This window comes from Entelurus aequoreus, linkage group LG09 (genome assembly GCF_033978785.1).
Source record: "Entelurus aequoreus isolate RoL-2023_Sb linkage group LG09, RoL_Eaeq_v1.1, whole genome shotgun sequence".
NCBI classification, from domain to species: domain Eukaryota; kingdom Metazoa; phylum Chordata; class Actinopteri; order Syngnathiformes; family Syngnathidae; genus Entelurus; species Entelurus aequoreus.
Window position 1 is genome coordinate 59914163 of NC_084739.1, and position 19883 is coordinate 59934045.

Consider the following 19883-nt stretch of genomic DNA (forward strand, 5'->3'; position numbering starts at 1 on the left):
GGCCGGGGTTTGAACTCACAAACAGATCTTAGGGCGGACACTCTAACCCAGGGGTCACCAACGCGGTGCCCGCGGGCACCAGGTCGCCCGCAAGGACCAGATTAGTCGCCCGCTGGCCTGTTCTAAAAAAAAATAAAAAAAATAAAAAAAGAATTTTTATTTTTTTATTTTTTTTAAATCAACATAGAAAAAACACAAGATACACTTTCAATCAGTGCATCAACCCAAACAACCTCCCCCCCATGCACACTCATCCACACCCACTCACACAAAAGGGGTTATTTCTTTCTGTTACCAATATTCTGGTTCCCACAACATAGACAACACATCTGCAAGGGACACAGTCCCTGAAGCACACATGATTGTATAGGCTGCTGGTCCACTAATATTTTCATTAATTACTATTTTTTATGTAATTATTTTTATATTGTTTTACTTTCTTTTTATCCAAGAAAATGTTTTTTATTTATTTATCTTATTTTATTATTATTTTTTTTTAAATTACCTTATCTTCACCAGACCAGGTTGTCAATGAAATTAAATTTGTTTAAAGGATTTTTAAAACCAGGTCCAGTCCAGATAATGTCCAAGTCAGACTCAGCAACACACACCTTCATTCATGTACACAGAAAAAAATTAGGGAACACAACAGATTGCATATAATTTATAAACAAAATTACATTTTCAAAATAAGCATTTATGTACAGTCCAGATTATGTCCAGGCCACTCAAATTAGGGAACACAACAACAGATAGCATATAATCTATAAACATAATTATACTTTCAAAATAAGCCTTTGAGGACTTCTCATCTTTTTTTATGTTTTTTTGCATCATTATCGTTTTCAACCACGTAACTTTCTAAAGTTAAAAAATACTGAATAAATGTTTTAAAGAAAGTAATACTAAGTGAATATCTGTTTTTGGCCTTAAAAATAAACATTTTACACAGTACTATAATTAAATTGACTAAATCATGACTGTCAATGAACTCTCCTAAAATAACAAAAACCACATCAAGCTTCATAAACAAACCAATCCTTAAACACATTTTTTCAACTTCCACCCAAAACGAAGACACAATATGACAATACCAAAACAAATGCAGGGTGGATTCAGACTCCTGACAACAAAATCGGCAATCATCTGACTCTGTCATATTCAATAATTTTAACATTTTCCCCGTGGGTAAGAAGTTATAAATAATTTTAATTTGAAAATAACGATTTTGCACATCGATAGTAGTTTTATAGATTAGTTTGAATATGGCATCCCATGGCAACGGGCAGTCAAAAAAGTCCTCCCATTTTCCATATGTGTTGTATGAGGCAGCCTTCAAAGATTTCTTTATTAAATAAAAATTATACATTTTTCTATTTATTTTAGTTCCTTTTTGCCAACTAAAATTTCTTAGTAGAGGTTTACATACTAATAATTTAGTAGTTCCATAATTAATTATTTGTTTCCATCTTTTCCCAATTACTCCAGTTAGTTGATTAAATGAAAAGCTTGAGCAAACATCACCATACATAGCTCTAAATTCATCATACAGTATTTCATAATTTTACCATTCTCCTTGATATCATTGACAAAAATGATTCCTCTTTCAAACATATTTTTCCAAAAGAAAGGCTTTCCATCTATTACAATATTAGAGTTCATCCATATTATCTGCTGCAAAATATCGTCTCTTTTTTCTGGCACATAAAATTGAAAACACCACCATGAGTGGATTGTTTCCTTTATGAACCCCGCCATGTTTCCCAGCAGACTCTCTACATTAGAAAAATGGAAGGGGATCACTTGTAAAAAAAGATACAATTTATTTTGATACAGTACATGTTTTTTGTCCAACAGGACACTTATGTACCACTCAGTGTTTAAATACATCTTTGGAACAATTGATGCTTTTAAAGACAGACACATAGCTTCAATGTTGAGAAGTTTCAGGCCCCCATATTCATACTCATTGTACAAAACCTTTCATTTAATCTTTTCTGGTTTGCCGTCCCAGACAAAATCGAAGACCCTCCGCTCATAAATCTTAAAAAAGATTTGTGATGGAGCTGGTAATGACAAAAACAAATAAATAAATTGAGGAATAATTAACAAGTTGACAATAGATATTTTACCATACAAGGTTAAGGATTTCCCTTTCCATAATTGCATAATTTTGTCCAGCTTTCTTAGTCGATTATCATAATTTACTGAGCCTAGAATAGATCTTCCAGATTCTCTGGGACAACAACACCAAGTATGTTAACTGGTCCATCTGTCCACAAAACAGGCACTTTGCTTTCCATTCGAAAAGACGTTCCCTTTAGATTTCCGATCCTTAACATTTTACATTCATCATAATTAAGCTTAAGGCCAGATTGCTGTGAAAATATGTCCAAAAGATTAAGAAGGTTCCGCAAACAATGAGGAAAAATCTTATCTTTGTAAATCAGCCTTTTCTGACATGAACTTCATCAAGAACAAACACAGAACACGCCTCACTGATGCACATCTGCAAGACTAACTCAGAGTTGCAGTGTCAAGTTACACACCAGAGTACAACACACTAGTTAACAGCATGCAATGCCAGGCTTCCCACTAACTGACAAAGAAACAGATAACAGATTTGGTGTCCAGTTCAAAGTGTGACATGATTTAAAAATTTGAGAGTTTACTTTTGTATTTTACATGAGTTATTATTTGTACAAACATGGTGAAAAGTAATTCATGATTTGTTAAAAAATGTTAGTGGCTAGCTAGTTAAAATGGGATATTGTGATTTCACAAGACTTTCTTAGAAGTGATCATTTGAAAATGTTCAATTTGAAAAATGTGCACTTAGATAAAATATAAAAATAAAGTGTTGCATATTGATATTTATCTGTTTCTATATATATTTATTGTGAGAAATCATTAAAATGATCAGTGTTTCCACAAAGATAAATATCATTAATTATTAATAATAACAGAGTTAAAGGTAAATTGAGCAAATTGGCTATTTCTGGCAATTTATTTAAGTGTGTATCAAACTGGTAGCCCTTCGCATTAATCAGTACCCAAGAAGTAGCTCTTGGTTTCAAAAAGGTTGCTCTAACCACTAGGCCACTGAGTAGGCCTAGTGGTTAGAGGCCACTAAGAGCCTCTCTTACCTCCTTCCTGCAGGTGAGTCTGACCACCAGGGGCCACCTTGACAGACTGCTAAGTGTGTGTGTGTGTGTGTGTGTGTGTGTGTGTGTGTGTGTGTGTGTGTGTGTGTGTGTGTGTGTGTGTGTGTGTGTGTTCTTGTATTTCTAACCTTCTTGAAACATCAAGAAGGAAAAGTACCTTCCATATGAGGACCGGTGAACAAGTTAGGACATAAATCCTTGTCCCATTACAGGAAACCATTGCATCTAATAGAGAATGTCTCATTAGCACCCCTGGTGGTGAAATCTATCAAAATGAGGGCGGTCCCAAAAAGGAGGGCTTTTTCAAATTGACTGTGTGTCGGTTTTAAAAGTGCTCCCCCTCTGGTCAACATATGTAATAACAAGTCTGCGTGAGAAATTTAAATGCGCCCCTTTTGGCCAGAATTAATTTTTAAAAAAAAAATGTATATAGAGACATACTGTAATAACTTGAAGTAAATAATGAAGATTAAAAACCAACTACAAACAAAAAATTCAAAAGAATTAACTAAAAGTTTACCTTTTTATATTTGCATAGTATGTATAGATTATTAATGTTGTAAATACACATCTTTTTGTATCTAGAAAGGGTGGTCCTAAAGGGGTAGGCATTTTTTGGAGGTCTCAAGAAGGTGACAAATACAAGTGTGTGTGTGTGTGTTATCAAAATAGGCCCACATTAGAGTTACATGGTGTGTGTTTGTGCTCAAAGGCTGAAAAGGAGCACAATAGTCCTCATTAACCTCATCTCAGCAGCTTCATGTAGCGACCGTCACTAACCAACGTTCAAGAACACTTTGTGTATGTTTGGATATGTTCATAATCACTTTTTTTATCAACATAATGTTGTTGTTTTTCTCCACCTCTTAAGCGTTATAGTTCATTCATTTACTGTTTAAAGGTCCAATTAAAAACAATTATAAAATAAAACACAAAGTTAAAATTTTTTCAACACTTTACAGCTGTGAATAAATAAAATATTTAATACTCACTTTAACAAGTTTGACACAAAGTGTTTTCTAGTCGTACAAGGGGAAAACTTATATTAATATTTCAGTATTCATTCATTTTCTTTCCTGAAAAATAAAACCAGATGTTACAATGTTGTTAGGCTGTTAAAGTTACCACATGACAAATGTTTTGTAAATACGTTTTTTCCCAATATTTAAAGAAATATCACACCTGCAGGGCCAAAATGTTATGAAATGTATTCATAAAAATATATTTTATTATATCTTTAATATTCAAGAACTCTTGAAAAAAGTTTTTAAATATTTTTTTAAACTTGCATTACTTAAGTATGATTTGTTTTACTGTTTGGTTACACTTTTATATTTAAAAAACTATCACTAACTATTAATATTACGAAACAAATTTTGAAAACATTTACTTATTTTATGGAATTTTAAAAACATTTCACAATTATTTTCTTTTAAACTTACCTGACTTTTTACAAAAACATTTTTAAAAGTATTTTCTAAATATATTTTGGCCTTGTCCCACCATATTGTTGAGATATTAAGACTAATATGTTTGAATTGTTCCTTTTTCTATACATCTGTTCTTTTATTTAAATATTTAATATTGAGTTGTTTTCCGGCAGCGCGGTGGAAGAGGGGTTAGTGCGTCTGCCTCACAATACGAAGGTCCTGAGTAGTCGTGAGTTCAATCCCGGCCTCGGGATCTTTCTGTGTGGAGTTTGCATGTTCTCCCCGTGACTGCGTGGGTTCCCTCCGGGTACTCCGGCTTCCTCCCACCTCCAAAGACATGCACCTGGGGATAGGTTGATTGGCAACACTAAATTGGCCCTAGTGTGTGAATGTGAGTGTGAATGTTGTCTGTCTATCTGTGTTGGCCCTGCGATGAGGTGGCAACTTGTCCAGGGTGTACCCCGCCTTCCGCCCGATTGTAGCTGAGATAGGCTCCAGCGCCCCCCGCGACCCCGAAGGGAATAAGCGGTAGAAAATGGATGGATGGATGGAGTTGTTTTCCTAATATCTAAAGAACTATCACAACCTTGGGGCCAAAATGTGGCTTAAAAATACCTGTATATAGTTATTATAATTTAATACATACTTAAGATGTTCCCCCAATTTACTCGACCAACACATATTCAGCAAAAGTCATCGTTTTTGTACTCTCTGTCTTAGTAATGTTGTAAAAAAGTATAAGGAGTAGGGCTATGAATCTTTGGGCACCACACAATTCGATTCGAGTCGATTCAGAAAAGATTCTCGATTAAAAATCAATACTTTTTAATAACACTTTGTGCCAATTCTATGATTAAATACATTCCTCCAAAAATACATCAATTTCTATATATATTGAATAACTTTTAATAAAGTCAAAGTGTGGCTGGACAGAACAGATTTGAAAAAAATATATTAAAAAATTTGATATATATATATTTTGTTATCGATTTTTGATTAGTTTTTTTGATTAAGAATCGTTACAAATAAGACTCATGTTATTCCAAAAATCGATTTTTGACACCCCCAAATAAGTAGTAAAAGTAGTACTAGTAGAAGTACAGTGTGTAGGTGGTACTCACGGGGGGCTCGGAGAAGGGCACCGTCTCTCCCGCCTTGTGGTACAACATAGCCAGGCGTTTGAGTGACAGCTCGTCTGCAACAACCCCCTCCTCCTGCATGCGCTCGTAAAGCTTTTTGGCCGACGCCAAGTCGTTGTCAGCAACTGCCAAACGAAAGAAAGTGTCAACACTACGACAAACATTTGATATACCTGTATGTTTGGCTAGATATATATATATATATGATATTTGCCAAGATGGTGGCGCATGGGAATGCTGTGGCTATGCTAACGCTCTTGGGAGTGTAGAGCGATTTGGCCAAAAACACCCGTCATTTCTGTCAATTTCATGGCTGGCTCAAAGCGTGAACACTCTGTGATCACATACGACCGACAGACAATTCTGGATGTGGATGGATCGGGTCGTTATAGACTGAAAGATGCATGTACGGTGGACCTCCTCGCTAGCATGGGAATACTTCGTGGGCTACATCGAGAGGCCTTTGTAGCAGCGGAGTCAAGTGCTAGCGGTGACCGCCAATGGAGACGACATAAGCGGTGCGAGCGGAAGCAGAAGCGGGGATGCCGAGCTGGGCTAACAACAAAGAGAAAAGCTAACCAAAGAAGCGTGGAGTCTCCGGGTAAGAAGCCATTTAAACTAGAACTAGCCGGCGTCAGGCTGAATAATCCCTGCACACATAGCAATTCTCTTAGAATAAAACACAACTCACATAATGTTTTTTCTTTTGTGACCGTGTCAGAGGCAGACATACATTGTACTGAGGTAGCTAACTATGATGCGTTCAGTTTATCGCAACATCAAGCAAACAATCTGAATATCCCCGTCGTATCAATTCCTAGATATGGTCGAAACTATTTAAAGTGCAATACGCATAATAAACGCAACATTATTAATATTGCTACTTCGGATAATTTCAACAAACAATCCTCAAAACAGCCCACTACCTATAATATGGGTTTTTTAAACATAAGATCATTATCTTCCAAAACGTTATTAGTTAGTGAAGTCATTAGAGACAACAAACTTGACGTAGTTGGTCTCGCCGAGACCTGGCTCAAACCAGACGATTTTTTTGCGCTAAATGAGGCATCTCCTCCTAACTATACCAATACACATGTTGCCCGACCTCTTAAAAGGGGAGGGGGTGTCGCACTAATATACAATGAAAACTATAATCTTACACCTAGCCTAAATAATAAATATAACTCGTTTGAGGTGCTCACTTTGAGGTTTGTCACACCGCTGCCTCTCCACCTGGCTGTTATCTACCGCACCCCTGGGCCCTATTCGGACTTCATCAGTGAATTCTCAGAGTTTGTTGCTGATCTAGTGACACACGCCAACAATATAATCATAATGGGGGACTTTAATATCCATATGAATACCCCATCGGACCCTCCATGCGTGGCGCTCCAGACTATAATTGATAGCTGTGGTCTTACACAAATAATAAATGAACCCACGCATCGCAACGGTAATACGATAGATCTAGTGCTTGTCAGGGGTGTCACCACCTCTAAAGTTACGATACTCCCGTACACTAAAGTAAAGTCCGATCATTACCTTATAAAATTCGAAGTTCTGACTCATTGTCAACAAACTAATAATAATAATAATAACTACTATAGCAGCCGCAACATTAATGCTGCCACAACGACGACTCTTACTGACCTACTGCCTTCGGTAATGGCACCATTCCCAAATTACGTGGGCTCTATTGATAACCTCACTAACAACATATACACACATATATATATATATACATATACACATTTATATTAGTGCTGTCAAGCAATTAAAAAAAATGAATAATTACGATCTGTAAATATTTATCTCTACAAAAAGCGTCACAGGCAACCGAGGTACCGTAACATGGCACCGTTGGATTTTACATCCATTGGTTCCCTGTGGGACTGTGGGATTCTGTCGGTGCCAGAAAAGTACCAGATTCGGTACCCATCTCTAATTATAATAGTATAAAGTCAGCTTAATGTGGGCCAAAACACATCCGGAAGTGACGCCATTTCTCCATAGCTTGTCTAAGAGAGCAATGCGTGTTACCCCAAAAAAAGCAGTATCATCTACCCCAGTGTTTTTCAACCACTGTGCCGCGGCACACTAGTGTGCCGTGAGATACAGTCTGGTGTGCCTTGGGAGAATATGTAATTTCACCTATTTGGGTAAAAAATATTTTTTTGCAAACCAGTAATAATAATCTGCAAATGTGCAAATGTGCCATTGTAGAGTGTCGGTGCTGTCTAGAGCTCGGCAGAGTAACCGTGTAATACTCTTCCATATCAGTAGGTGGCAGCAGGTAGCTAATTGCTTTGTAGACGTCGGGAACATGGTTTGTCATGATCACAATATGCAGACGACAGTGTGCAGGTAAAAAGGTATCTAATGCTTAAACCAAAAATAAACAAAAGGCGAGTGCCGCTAAGAAAAGGCATTGAAGCTTAGGGAAGGCTATGCAAAACGAAACTGAAACTGAACTGGTTGCAAAGTAAACAAAACAGAATGCTGGATGACAGCAAAGACTTACAGCGTGTGAAGCAGACAGCGTCCACAAAGTACATCCGTACATGACATGACAATCAACAATGTCCATGCAAAGGATAGCGACAACTTAAATATTTTGATTGCTAAAACAAAGCAGATGCGGGGAATAGCGCTCAAGAACGACATGAAACTTCTACAGGAAAATACCAACAAAACAGGAAAAGCCACCAAAATAGGAGCACAAGACAAGAACTAAAACACTACATACAGGAAGACACCAAAAAACTGCAAATAAGTCACGGCGTGATGTGACAGTACGTTGAGACAAGAGCTATAGTCATGCATGGTTGTTTATGGTTTAAATTCATATCCAACAATTGCGAGACCAACTTTTTATGTCAATATCAGCTGCCGAGTTTCATTTTTTAATGATTTCTGCTGGTGGTGTGCCTCTGCATTTTTTTCAATTAAAAAAATGTGCCTAGGCTCAAAAAAGGTTGAAAAACACTGATCTACCCTATGCTAAAAACAAGACAATAATCAAAACTTATACAAACCATAAACACACTCCTGACAAACCATAAAGTTCATTATGAACATTTTATATTATTTGTTAGAGAAAAAAATCATCCTATCCCCAATATTCAAAGCAGTCCAAGTTTTGTGAAAGTGAGACCTTTTTTTTGCCGTGGCTACATACAATATAATCTTTGTGCTTCCTATTATCTCCAAATCAAAGCCAACATCGAAGCCTGTCAATAACACCATCAGGATGGGTCTGCTCAATGTCAGGTCTCTGAATAGCAAATCATTTTTAGTCAATGATTTTATTAGCACTTCTAAACTTGACTTTATGTTTTTAACTGAAACATGGCTGGAACAAAATAACAGTGCAAGCATTCTGATCGAGACAGCACCCCCCAACTATAACTTCATTGATATATGTAGATCGGGGAAAAGAGGTGGAGGGGTTGCTGCTATATTTAAAAACATGTTTCAGGGGAAACAGATGTCACTCGGTGAGTTTACATCATTTGAATACCTGTGTGCTGTGTTGAAATGCTCTCCCAAAATTCTCTTGTTAATTATCTACAGGCCACCTAAATATTCTGCAAATTTTTTTGATGATTTTACTGAACTATTGTCTAGCATCTCCACTGACTTTGACTGCCTGGTTATAACTGGTGATTTTAATTTTCATATTGACGATTTAAATGACAAGGGCGCAAAAGAACTTTTTACTATTTTAGACACATTTGAACTGTCTCAACATGTGAAAGAGGCTACACATTATAAGGGACACACCCTGGACCTGATTATCACAAAAGGTCTCAATGTTTCTGATGTTCTTGTGATTGATCCTTCATTGTCTGATCATTTCTGTGTTTTCTTTAATATTTCTGTAATTCCGGACACACAAACAGAATCAAAGAATGTCAAAAAGCGGTACATAAATGAACATGCTAATGTCCTCTTTAAAAACGCCATCTCCTCACTACCACCTCTAAACCCATGTCATGCTGATGATCTTGTAAGCAACTTTAATTCCAAAATTGTGAATATCATAGATATCATTGCACCTGTTACAGTTAAAACGATTTCTGGCAAGCAAAAGGCACCCTGGAGAAAATCTGCTGCTGTAACAGCCCAGAGAAGAGAGTGCAGGAAGGCTGAACGAATCTGGCGGAATACAAAACTTCATATTCACCATGACATCTATAAAGAGAGCCTCCAGGCCTACAATTTAGTCTTAAAAAGTGCTAGAGAAACATTCTTCTCCAATATCATAAACAGCAACACAAATAAGGCCAAAACCCTATTCACAATCGTTGACAGACTGACTAAACCCCCAACACAAATACCAGCCGAACTCCATTCCACGCAGAAATGCAATGACTTTGCATTCTTTTATACTGATAAAATTGAAGGCATCAGACGCACCATCAATATCTCAAGTAAAAAAGTTGGATCACCACCCCATTTAGGCAAAAGTAACACAGCAATGATGGCAAGCTTTAATGCCATAGACTCTAAAACTCTAGTGGAAACGGTGACAGCTCTAAAGTCATCCACCTGCTGCCTTGATGTTTTACCTACCAACTTCTTTAAGAATGTTTTTGACTGCCTATCAACAGACATCTTGCAAATAGTTAATAATTCTATTAAATCGGGCAATTTCCCGAAGGCTTTCAAAACTGCAGTCATTAAACCTCTTCTAAAAAAGCAGAGCCTAGATGCCTCTGTTATCAACAACTACAGACCAATTTCAAATCTACCATTCATAAGTAAAATAATTGAGAAAGTTGTCCTCCAACAACTAAATCACTTCTTGGCTTCTACTGGCTGCCACAACAACTTCCAGTCAGGATTTCGACCTCTTCATAGCACAGAGACGGCCCTTCTTAAAGTTATAAATGACATCCGTCTAAACACAGACTCTGGCAAAACTTCAGTATTAATGCTTTTGGACCTCAGTGCTGCATTTGACACTGTCGACCACTCAATACTTTTGGACAGGTTGGAAAACTGGGTGGGGATCTCAGGCACAGTTTTAAGCTGGTTCAAGTCATATCTACAAGATAGGAACTATTTTGTTTCCATTGGTGACTTTGTATCAGAACCAACCAACGTAACGTGTGGAGTCCCCCAAGGTTCAATCTTGGGGCCGACTTTATTTAACATCTATATGCTCCCACTAGGACAAATCATGCAAAATAATAACATTGACCATCATTGCTATGCCGATGACACCCAAATCTATGTAGCGCTATCACCAAATGACTATCGCCCCATAGATCTTCTGTGCCAGTGCATTGAGCAAGTCAAACACTGGATGTGCCAAAATTTCCTACAACTAAATGAAGATAAAACTGAGATAATTGTTTTTGGTGCTAAAAAAGAAAGGTTTAAAGTCATCCAACACCTTCAATCACTGTCCCTGAAAACCTCAAATAAAGCCAGAAATCTTGGGGTTATTTTAGATTCTGATTTACATTTCGACAGTCACATCAAATCAGTAACAAAATCGGCCTACTATCACCTCAAAAATGTAAAAAGACTTAGAGGGCTCATGTCAGCTCAAGACTTAGAAAAACTTGTACATGCCTTTATTACCAGTAGGCTAGACTATTGTAATGGTCTCCTTGCAGGTCTTCCCAAAAAAACTGTCAGGCAGCTACAGCTTGTTCAGAACGCTGCTGCTAGAGTTCTAACAAAGACCAAAAAATGTGAGCACATTACACCAATTCTTAAATCCTTACATTGGCTCCCTGTACATCAGAGAATAGATTTCAAAATCCTCCTGCTCACATATAAATCACTACATGGTCTAGGGCCCAAGTATATCACTGATATGCTCCCACTATATACGCCCTCTAGATCACTAAGATCTTCTGAGACCAATCTGTTAGCGGTTCCAAGAGTAAACTCAAATCAAGGGAGCGCATCATTCAGTCACTATGCAACACATAGCTGGAATAAACTTCCTGAAGATGTCAGACTCTCCCCAACTCTCACTACTTTTAAAACTAGACTGAAGACTTTTATGTTCACCTTAGCTTTCAGCTAAATCTTTTAATCTTTTAACTTTTAACGTCTGCACTGTTTTTATTTTTATTGTCTGCATTTTAATTTTGCTTTTATTTTCTTTCATTTCACTTTGTTGTCTGTGAAGCACTTTGAGTCTGCCTTGTGTATGAAAAGCGCTATACAAATAAAGTTGCCTTGCCTTGCCTTGCATGGAGGTTGTGTTGTTGCGCTCAGTCAATACAAGAATAGCGAGGCAACTCGCAGGCATAGTGAGACGGTAATGTTAGAGATAAAACATCAGAATACCGTGATTAGAAAACATATCGCGCTAAATATATACGGGTTGGGAGAGTGACCGTGCCAGCAACCTGAGGGTTCCTGGTTCAATCCCCACCTTCTACCAACCTCGTCACGTCCGTTGTGTCCTTGAGCAAGACACTTCACCCTTGCTCCTGATGGGTCGTGGTTAGGGCCTTGCATGTCAGCTCCCGCCATCAGTGTGTGAATGGGTGAATGTGGAAATAGTGTCAAGGCGATTTGAGTACCTTGAAGGTAGAAAAGCGCTATACAAGTATAACCCATTTATTATTTAAATATGAAAAATATATTAATCCCAATTAATGGTATAAATTACCTGTGATAGATAACACTAAGTTGTTAATGAGGTGAAATTCAAGTAGAGTTCTAACACACTTTGGATGTTGTTGCGTTGAAAAATAATAATATATTATTGTACAAATGAATTCATATCTACTTCTTGAAAGCTGTAGATCAGTGGTTCTTAACCTGGGTTCGATTGAACCCTAGGGGTTCGGCGAGTCGGGCTCAGGGGTTCGGTGGAGGTCAAGACACACCCAACTCATCGTGTAAATAAAAACTTCTCCCTATCGGCGTATTACGGATACGGCAACAGCAGAAGTCAGACTGATTTGCAGGTGTGTAATTTGTTGTGAGTTTATGCACTGTGTTGGTTTTGTTCTTTGAACAAGGTGATGTTCATGCACGATTCATTTTGTGCACCAGTAAAAAAACATGGTAACACTTTAGTATGGGGAACATATTCACCATTAATTAGTTGCTTATTAACATGCAAATTAGTAACATATTTGCTCTTAACTAGTCATTATTAAGTGCTTATTAATGCCTTATTCGGCATGGCCTTATTATAACCAAACAACTCTAAATTAAGTCTTTGTTACTTAGAATATGTTCCCCTAGTGTCCTAATAACTCTATATTAAGTATGTTACTTAGAATATGTTCCCCATACTAAAGTGTTGTCTTGAATTTTAAATTTAAAAAAAAAAAAAAAAAAAGAAAAAGTTTTCACTAAAGTAGGGTTCGGTGAATGCGCATATGAAACTGGTGGGGTTCGCTACCTCAAAGAAGGTTAAGGACCACTGCTGTAGATCAAGACAGTCAAAGAAAATACATTAGCAGACCTTGACTGTTACAATTTCAAGCCCTTCAAAAGCACTTTGCCCACACTTCCAACAGTTTTTAAACTTACCACTACAATGAAATACATTTTTACCTTTTAGATGTATCAAACACCAAACAAGCGCTCATACAATAGTAATACTTTGATGGAACACGTCATGAGCAAAATACCCAAGTGAAGGTGTCATATGTTGGTGCGAATAATGGTTTAATGTGTAAATATTACACCTCAACAACACTGAGTGTAGAAGCATGTGTGCTAATAGCGTCCCCAGCAGGCTAATGCTAATGAATTAGTCATGTCCGCTCATCTCCGCTGTGATAAATGAGGAGAAACTGGGAGGACGGGGACGGACTTAAAAGGCGTGGAGCGTCATGCGGCAAGCACCGACGTGTAAAACAAAAAGGAAGCGCAGAGTGGCGGGCCGTGTAGCGATTAGAACGCTAGGCTAGGCAAGACAGCTAACTCGTTAGAGGACATGTGTTCTTCAAAAGGCCCTCATGTCTTCGCACGCGCACGCGCGCACGCACACGCACGCGCACGCGCACGCACACGCACACACACACACACACACACACACACACACACACACACACACACACACACACACACACACACACACACACACACACACACACACACACACACACACTCCTTGACCTGATGTATTGTTAATGTACATGTCAGCTAGGTTAGCCGCTCCATGCTAACTAGCCAGGGGTTTGTCTAATGTGTGCGGTTCTTACCGTGAGATTGCATCATGTACGGGAACAACGCTTCCTTCTCAACAAAGTCCGGGATCAGGCTCAGCAAGGTATTGATTTTGTCCGTCTAGAAAGTCACACACACACACAAACAAGAGAACAATAACCATATCAGAGCAATTGTCCCAAACATGCTAGCTAACCATGCTAACTCAAACAAAACAGAGAAAATTGGAGTTACTTTTATTACGTTTTTCTTTTTAAAGGGTGACATGTGACTCCTACCTTTCCTGGCTTCGACGACAACCGCGCCAAGTATGATATTAGTGCTTCTTTTTGCTCGGCTATGAAGATATTTCTCTGCAGGAAGAGACAGAATATTATATATATATATATATATATATATATATATATATATATATATATATATATATATATATATATATATATATATATATATATATATATATATATATATGTATGTACATTTAGTGAGTAAAGGTACGCATTAAACGTGAAAGATCAAAGATTTATAATCAAATACAAGCGGTCACAAAAGGCGAGGTATTCGTCGCGTAAGGGAGGACGGAGATCCGCCACCACAAGCCCAAGGGAGTGTCATTTCTTTCAAAAGCGCTAAGAAGACAGAGGTCACAGACACTTTGACATTTGGCAACACTTTTCCTTCCTTGTGAAATACGTAAACCAGTGTTGTTCCAAGTGTGGCCCGAGGACCATTTGCGAAAGGCAGCTTTTTTTGGCCCACTGCAAATTGTAGAAATAAAATAAAATACAGCAAAAAGGTTGATAATAAATAAAAACTAGGGCTGTCAAATGATAATTTTAAAAAAATCAGACTAATAACATCTTGGAATTTGGATTAATCATGATTAATCACAGGTAATTATTTGCATGCATAATTAAAATTTGCTTAAGAAAAGACCCCAATATTTGTACACAATTTACTTATATGCGTTGGTCGGTGCGTTACCGACTCGCGTACATGACATCCCTCTGCGACCTTCTGCTGGCCTTCCAATTGACTGCACTCTTACATTATCATGAATAAGTCGTGACCCATGGTGAACCACTCTGATTGCATTGGTTGGTAACGTCTCTGCGTTGCAGATTTGCGTACATGCAAGAAGTTCCGCATACGACTGTCTGCTAACCTTCCTATGGACTGGACTCTCACTATCATGACTAATTCAATATCTGTACTCACTTGGCATCCATTGCAGCCAATCCCCCAAGAGGGAGGGGTCCCCACATTTGCATCCACTTCCCAAGGTTTCTGCTTTTTCCCATTACAGGTTTTACGTTTTTCCTTGACCAGATGTGGGTTCAGATCAGGGGATGTCATTGTGGTTTGTGCAGCCCTTCGAAGCACTTGTGATTAAGGGCTATATAAATAAACTTTGATTGATTGATTGATTGTCATCCAGGAACATTTTTAAACAATTTACTTGAGTGCATGTCATTTATTTGCACAAAAATTGGTAACAGTTTTATCTGAAGTTCTTGCAGGATGTATTTTGGAGTGAAATTTGCCAACAAGCAGACCAGTCGGAGTCTCCTCGATCATTTTTATACTGCATATGCATTGGTCTGGGGCCGTACTTATCAAGCTTCTTAGAATTACTCCTAAGAAGTCTGCTAATAGTTGACTTAAGAGTAAATAAATTATTCGCTGAAAGCTGCACTTAATAGTTAGTTATCAAGCGTCTTACTCACACTTTCAGCGAAGTGTAGGACTGAATCTTAAGTGTCACACTCAGAGCTGAATTAAGACATTACTATGTGCCGTAAACGGAATTTTAGGTGACGTCATTTCTGTGTCCATAGAAATGACCAATCACGGAAGGGAATCCCTTGTCTAAGAATAAAGAAATATCTTAGAAATATTTAAGTGGACAATGGGAGTGTATATTTTGACAATAAACTACAAAATAATACAAAACAAACAAACAATATTGGCAATGAATCAAAAATAAATGTTTCCTTTTTGTTGCACCTTTCCTGCTTCCTGCTCCCAGGCCGTAACAAAGAGGCAGGGGAGACACTTCTCCAGGATGTATGCTCGGGGCAACACCCTTCACTTTACCCGACAGTGGGTCTCCACAGCGGACGACTTTAGAGTGAATGATGAGTCCGGCGATTAGTTGCAAATCTTGCTTTATTGATTGCTTGCACACAGCCAATCCAACACAAAACAAACTAGTCCCCGCTCGCACTCACAATACCGCTCCCTCTCTCTCTTGCCCACACACTCACTGACGTCACTCACCTCACATGCTGTAACCTAGCGTATGTGTGTGCCACACACATACGCTACACTCATAACATTTTCTTTCCAATTCATTAATTAGGCAACTAATTTGAAACTGGTGTGGGTGGCTCTATATATACTAGTCAACTGCAGCCACATGCAGAAATCAACAAGGAATGGAAAATTATTAAATCTGTGACATAAATAATACCTGCTCTGTCTAAACGATGCCGTTTGATCAGCTGCTCGTCATCAAACAAAGATGAACGTTCGCGCACGTCTCTCGCCTCAGTGCCATCCCCTGCTGGCAACTCCTAACCACTTAAGACACCTCTGAAGGTCTCTTAAATATCGTGGAGAGTAGGAGTGATTCTTAGACTTAAGAACGTTGATAAAAAGCTTTTATTCTTAAGTTTGAGAGTAGGACTAAATTTCGCTAATTTTCAGGACTTAAGTGTAAAATGGCACTCTAAGAAGCTTGATAAGTACGGCCCCTGATCACTGACCATATAGCAGATAAGGTCAAACAGCTTTAATGATCAAAATAAATTGCATGAATAATCTAAGTGCGTTCATTGTTATTGCAATATTTTTTGTGATTAATCACATAATAACTCGATAATTTTGACAGCTCTAATACAAACCACAAATATTTCTTTAAATATATGTTTTAGGCTATCAGCCAATTTCATTACAAATGACTACCACCATCAGGGTTTTAGGGAGCCGAACCCTCAAATTTATATTGGCCGTGCAGTTTCGCTGCACCACGGTGAGGAGTATTCCTTATTTCCAGTTCTGAAAGGTGGCAACCCTACATGAGGGGATCATTGTAAGTAAACATGGAGACAGGACGGGTAGGCGATGCGCTGGCGGAAAAAGAAATGGAACCCCCACAATCAGCAGAGACGGAGTCCCAGGACAAACTCCAACCCAAAATAGGGGGTAACTCATCAGTCTGGCTTTATTTATCGCTGCCTGGAAACTACTTATTTCCCAGAGGATCACACCAGAGCCGCGATCGCCCAAGGTGTGTGTGGCAGCTAATGTCAATATTGCTGTGTTTATCCATGTTTCTTATGTCGTTTTCCTAACATACCTCTGAATAGTGTAAGGGTGTACCTTTGCATGCTGTATCCCGTTTATTATTAAACTGTCCTGTCATGCTTCGTGTAGTGTTAGTGTTCATGTGGCTGTGTGTGGCAGTGAACCCTGAAAAATGTGTTTTGTTGCTATTGTTGTTTGCTATACCAAATGTATTTGTTTATTTAACTTGCAAATAAAGTGAGAAAAAAGGTAAGTGGTCATGTATGTTGTTAAATTTTTCATAGAACTGAAAGCGCACCATAGCTATATCGTGGTATATCGTTATCGTGATATAAAATGATCCATATCGTGATATACATTTTTTTCCATATCGCCCAGCACTAATGTGTGCAGTGCAAGGCGAAATGCAGTTATGTCATCTTTTGTAAAGACCACACAGATCCATCACTGTGTTTCAATTCTTTACAATTACACTCAGCTGGAAATAATATTTATATATGGCATGCATGTGCAAAACATAGACATTTTTACATTATATTTCATATCAAATAAATGCTATGTGCTATGTGGGTGTGCATTTTGTAAGAAATAGGAATTGTTTTTTGTGTTTGTGTTGCACACGCACGTATTTGAGTGACGGACCGGAAACCATATTGAGTGTTGACAGCTACCAATGTATTATATAAATAAAAAGAGTGTAATGATTGATCGTCCAGTTTGTAGTCAAGAGACAGAACAAACTAAAAATACATTTAAGGCAGATGTCTTTTAATGCCATGCAAACACGGCGCGACGTCAGACGGCAACCAGAGACCTGTCCGTCACAGCGGATACTATCTTGCTTCAAAGCAACTTTATGGATGATCATATTACCTTAATGTTTCACTTTTTTGAGTGGATTAATATTGGTCTGTAGATTAATGGATCACTAGGTGGACGGTTGATAAAACGCGGTGGTGAGTGACTCGTCGTGAGTAAAGTGCGTTCACTTCAAAATGACAGTGAGCATGCGTGACTTTGAGGAACTTTTGTGAAATGTGTTACAAATTTTGTGTGGCGTTGCTTCCTTATTTGTCATTATTCAAATGTGATTTTAATGTGTAGCAGTGGCAGCTGAACTGAATGGGACAGCGTGTCATAATTACATCGGTCAGCTGGAACAAAAAATAAAAAATACAGATGGCGGTATTGTTAGTCCAGAATCTTCACTGTCCTCATGGACCAACCCAATTAGGAACCGCTACAAAAAAAATACCGGTACTCGGTATAAATCCCTATTTAGGAGCATATTCATAAGCAGAGTATTGTTTGTTTTGATATACTGGTGGCTGCGGAAAAAGATGTTGAAACACAGTGATCTTAAAATACTTGATACTTCGGAACAGTTTTCAATAAGATAGTGAATTTAAAAGTGAGTTCAGTATTGAATATGTATTGAGAATTGTGAACATTGACATGTATTGGTATTGACCACAGAAATTCTAGTATCGTGACAACCCCACTTAAGACGATTTGCTGTATAAAAAAAAACTTTTGCTCCAGTTGAATAAAAAGAGCTGTTTGGACATAAGCGCAAGGATAAAGATTAGCGTGTGACACATGACAAGATTTACAGACATGTTCTTACTTAATCCAAAAGGAGGAGCTTTAACATGAAAATTTACATTTGCATCATACACAAAACATGGTTCCATGTGTGTATTTCATGTGTGTGTGTGTTCTCCTGACTGTCCCATTACTAGCCAGAGAAAGTCTTACACTATTTAAAGGCAGAGGCATGCCAGGCTTTTAACACACACATTAAGTGAGTCACAGCAGAATGATTTCACTACAATCAGGCAATTAGACTTCACTCAACTTTGCTCTCACTCCCTTCCCTGGTGTTTTATATTTATTTTATGTCACAGCCTCTCCCCAAGGTGACGCTGGGAACCGACCCGGCCCGCCTAAAAGCTCTGGACGCCCAGGGAACGTCCTCATCTTTTTTTCTCCACTTACACGTGTTCCTGGTTGTAGTCGCTTCTTAACGACTTTGCGCTTGCCCAACTGCCCGCTCCCTGCTGACGCCGCCTCTCCTGATAGGCTCGTCGTTACTGTTTTCTGTCCGCCTGCCTGCCTAAAAGCTTTTCAGAGTTTTGGTGCTTGACTTTTGATGGGATGGCCCAGGGAGGGTACGAGGGGACGACAGAAGCACAAAAAACCAGACGGCAAGAATGATTGTAAAACTTGTTATGAATAGATAAATGCGCAATAGTTTAAATTGGCCATGCCTATTGATGATTCCTCCAAACCAAAACTGTATTCAAAGTGAATTAAAGTATTGTAACAAAATGTTGTATTAATATGTTAACTCTGGTCCAGGGAGATAAACATAATTTTAAGTAACAATTTTCCACCCCCCCACCAAAACCTTTGACAGCTTTATGTTTTAAAAATTTTTTTTTTTTAAATGTCCCCAAAATTACATGATTTTTTTGTATAATCATTTAAAAGTATACAGTACAGTATATACATACTGTATTCCCATTGAAGTCGACCTTTGCCACATCACACTTCAAATATTGCGGCTTCACCACAACGCCGATTTTTTTTTTAAAGCATATTCTACAATTAACGGTGTTTAAGTATTTTCAAGCAAAAAATGGCTAAACAAACTAGGGATGGGTACCGTTTATATTTGA

General features: G+C 38.1%; 1 protein-coding gene across 4 annotated transcripts in view; it reads right to left on the reverse strand.

The window, feature by feature from the left end:
• The window catches only part of lrpprc (leucine-rich pentatricopeptide repeat containing), a 173955-nt gene that overhangs the window by 2724 nt on the left and 151348 nt on the right, over window positions 1-19883 (reverse strand). For 3 of the 4 annotated variants that reach the window (XM_062059048.1, XM_062059047.1, XM_062059049.1), the window contains 3 exons: window positions 14172-14246; window positions 13929-14013; window positions 5716-5858 (listed from right to left, as the gene is read on the reverse strand). In XM_062059048.1, the coding sequence (XP_061915032.1) occupies window positions 5716-5858; window positions 13929-14013; window positions 14172-14246 (303 nt within the window). Of the gene's footprint in view, window positions 1-5715; window positions 5859-13928; window positions 14014-14171; window positions 14247-19883 lie in introns of those variants that run through there. The other variant, XR_009827284.1, reaches the window with a different exon arrangement.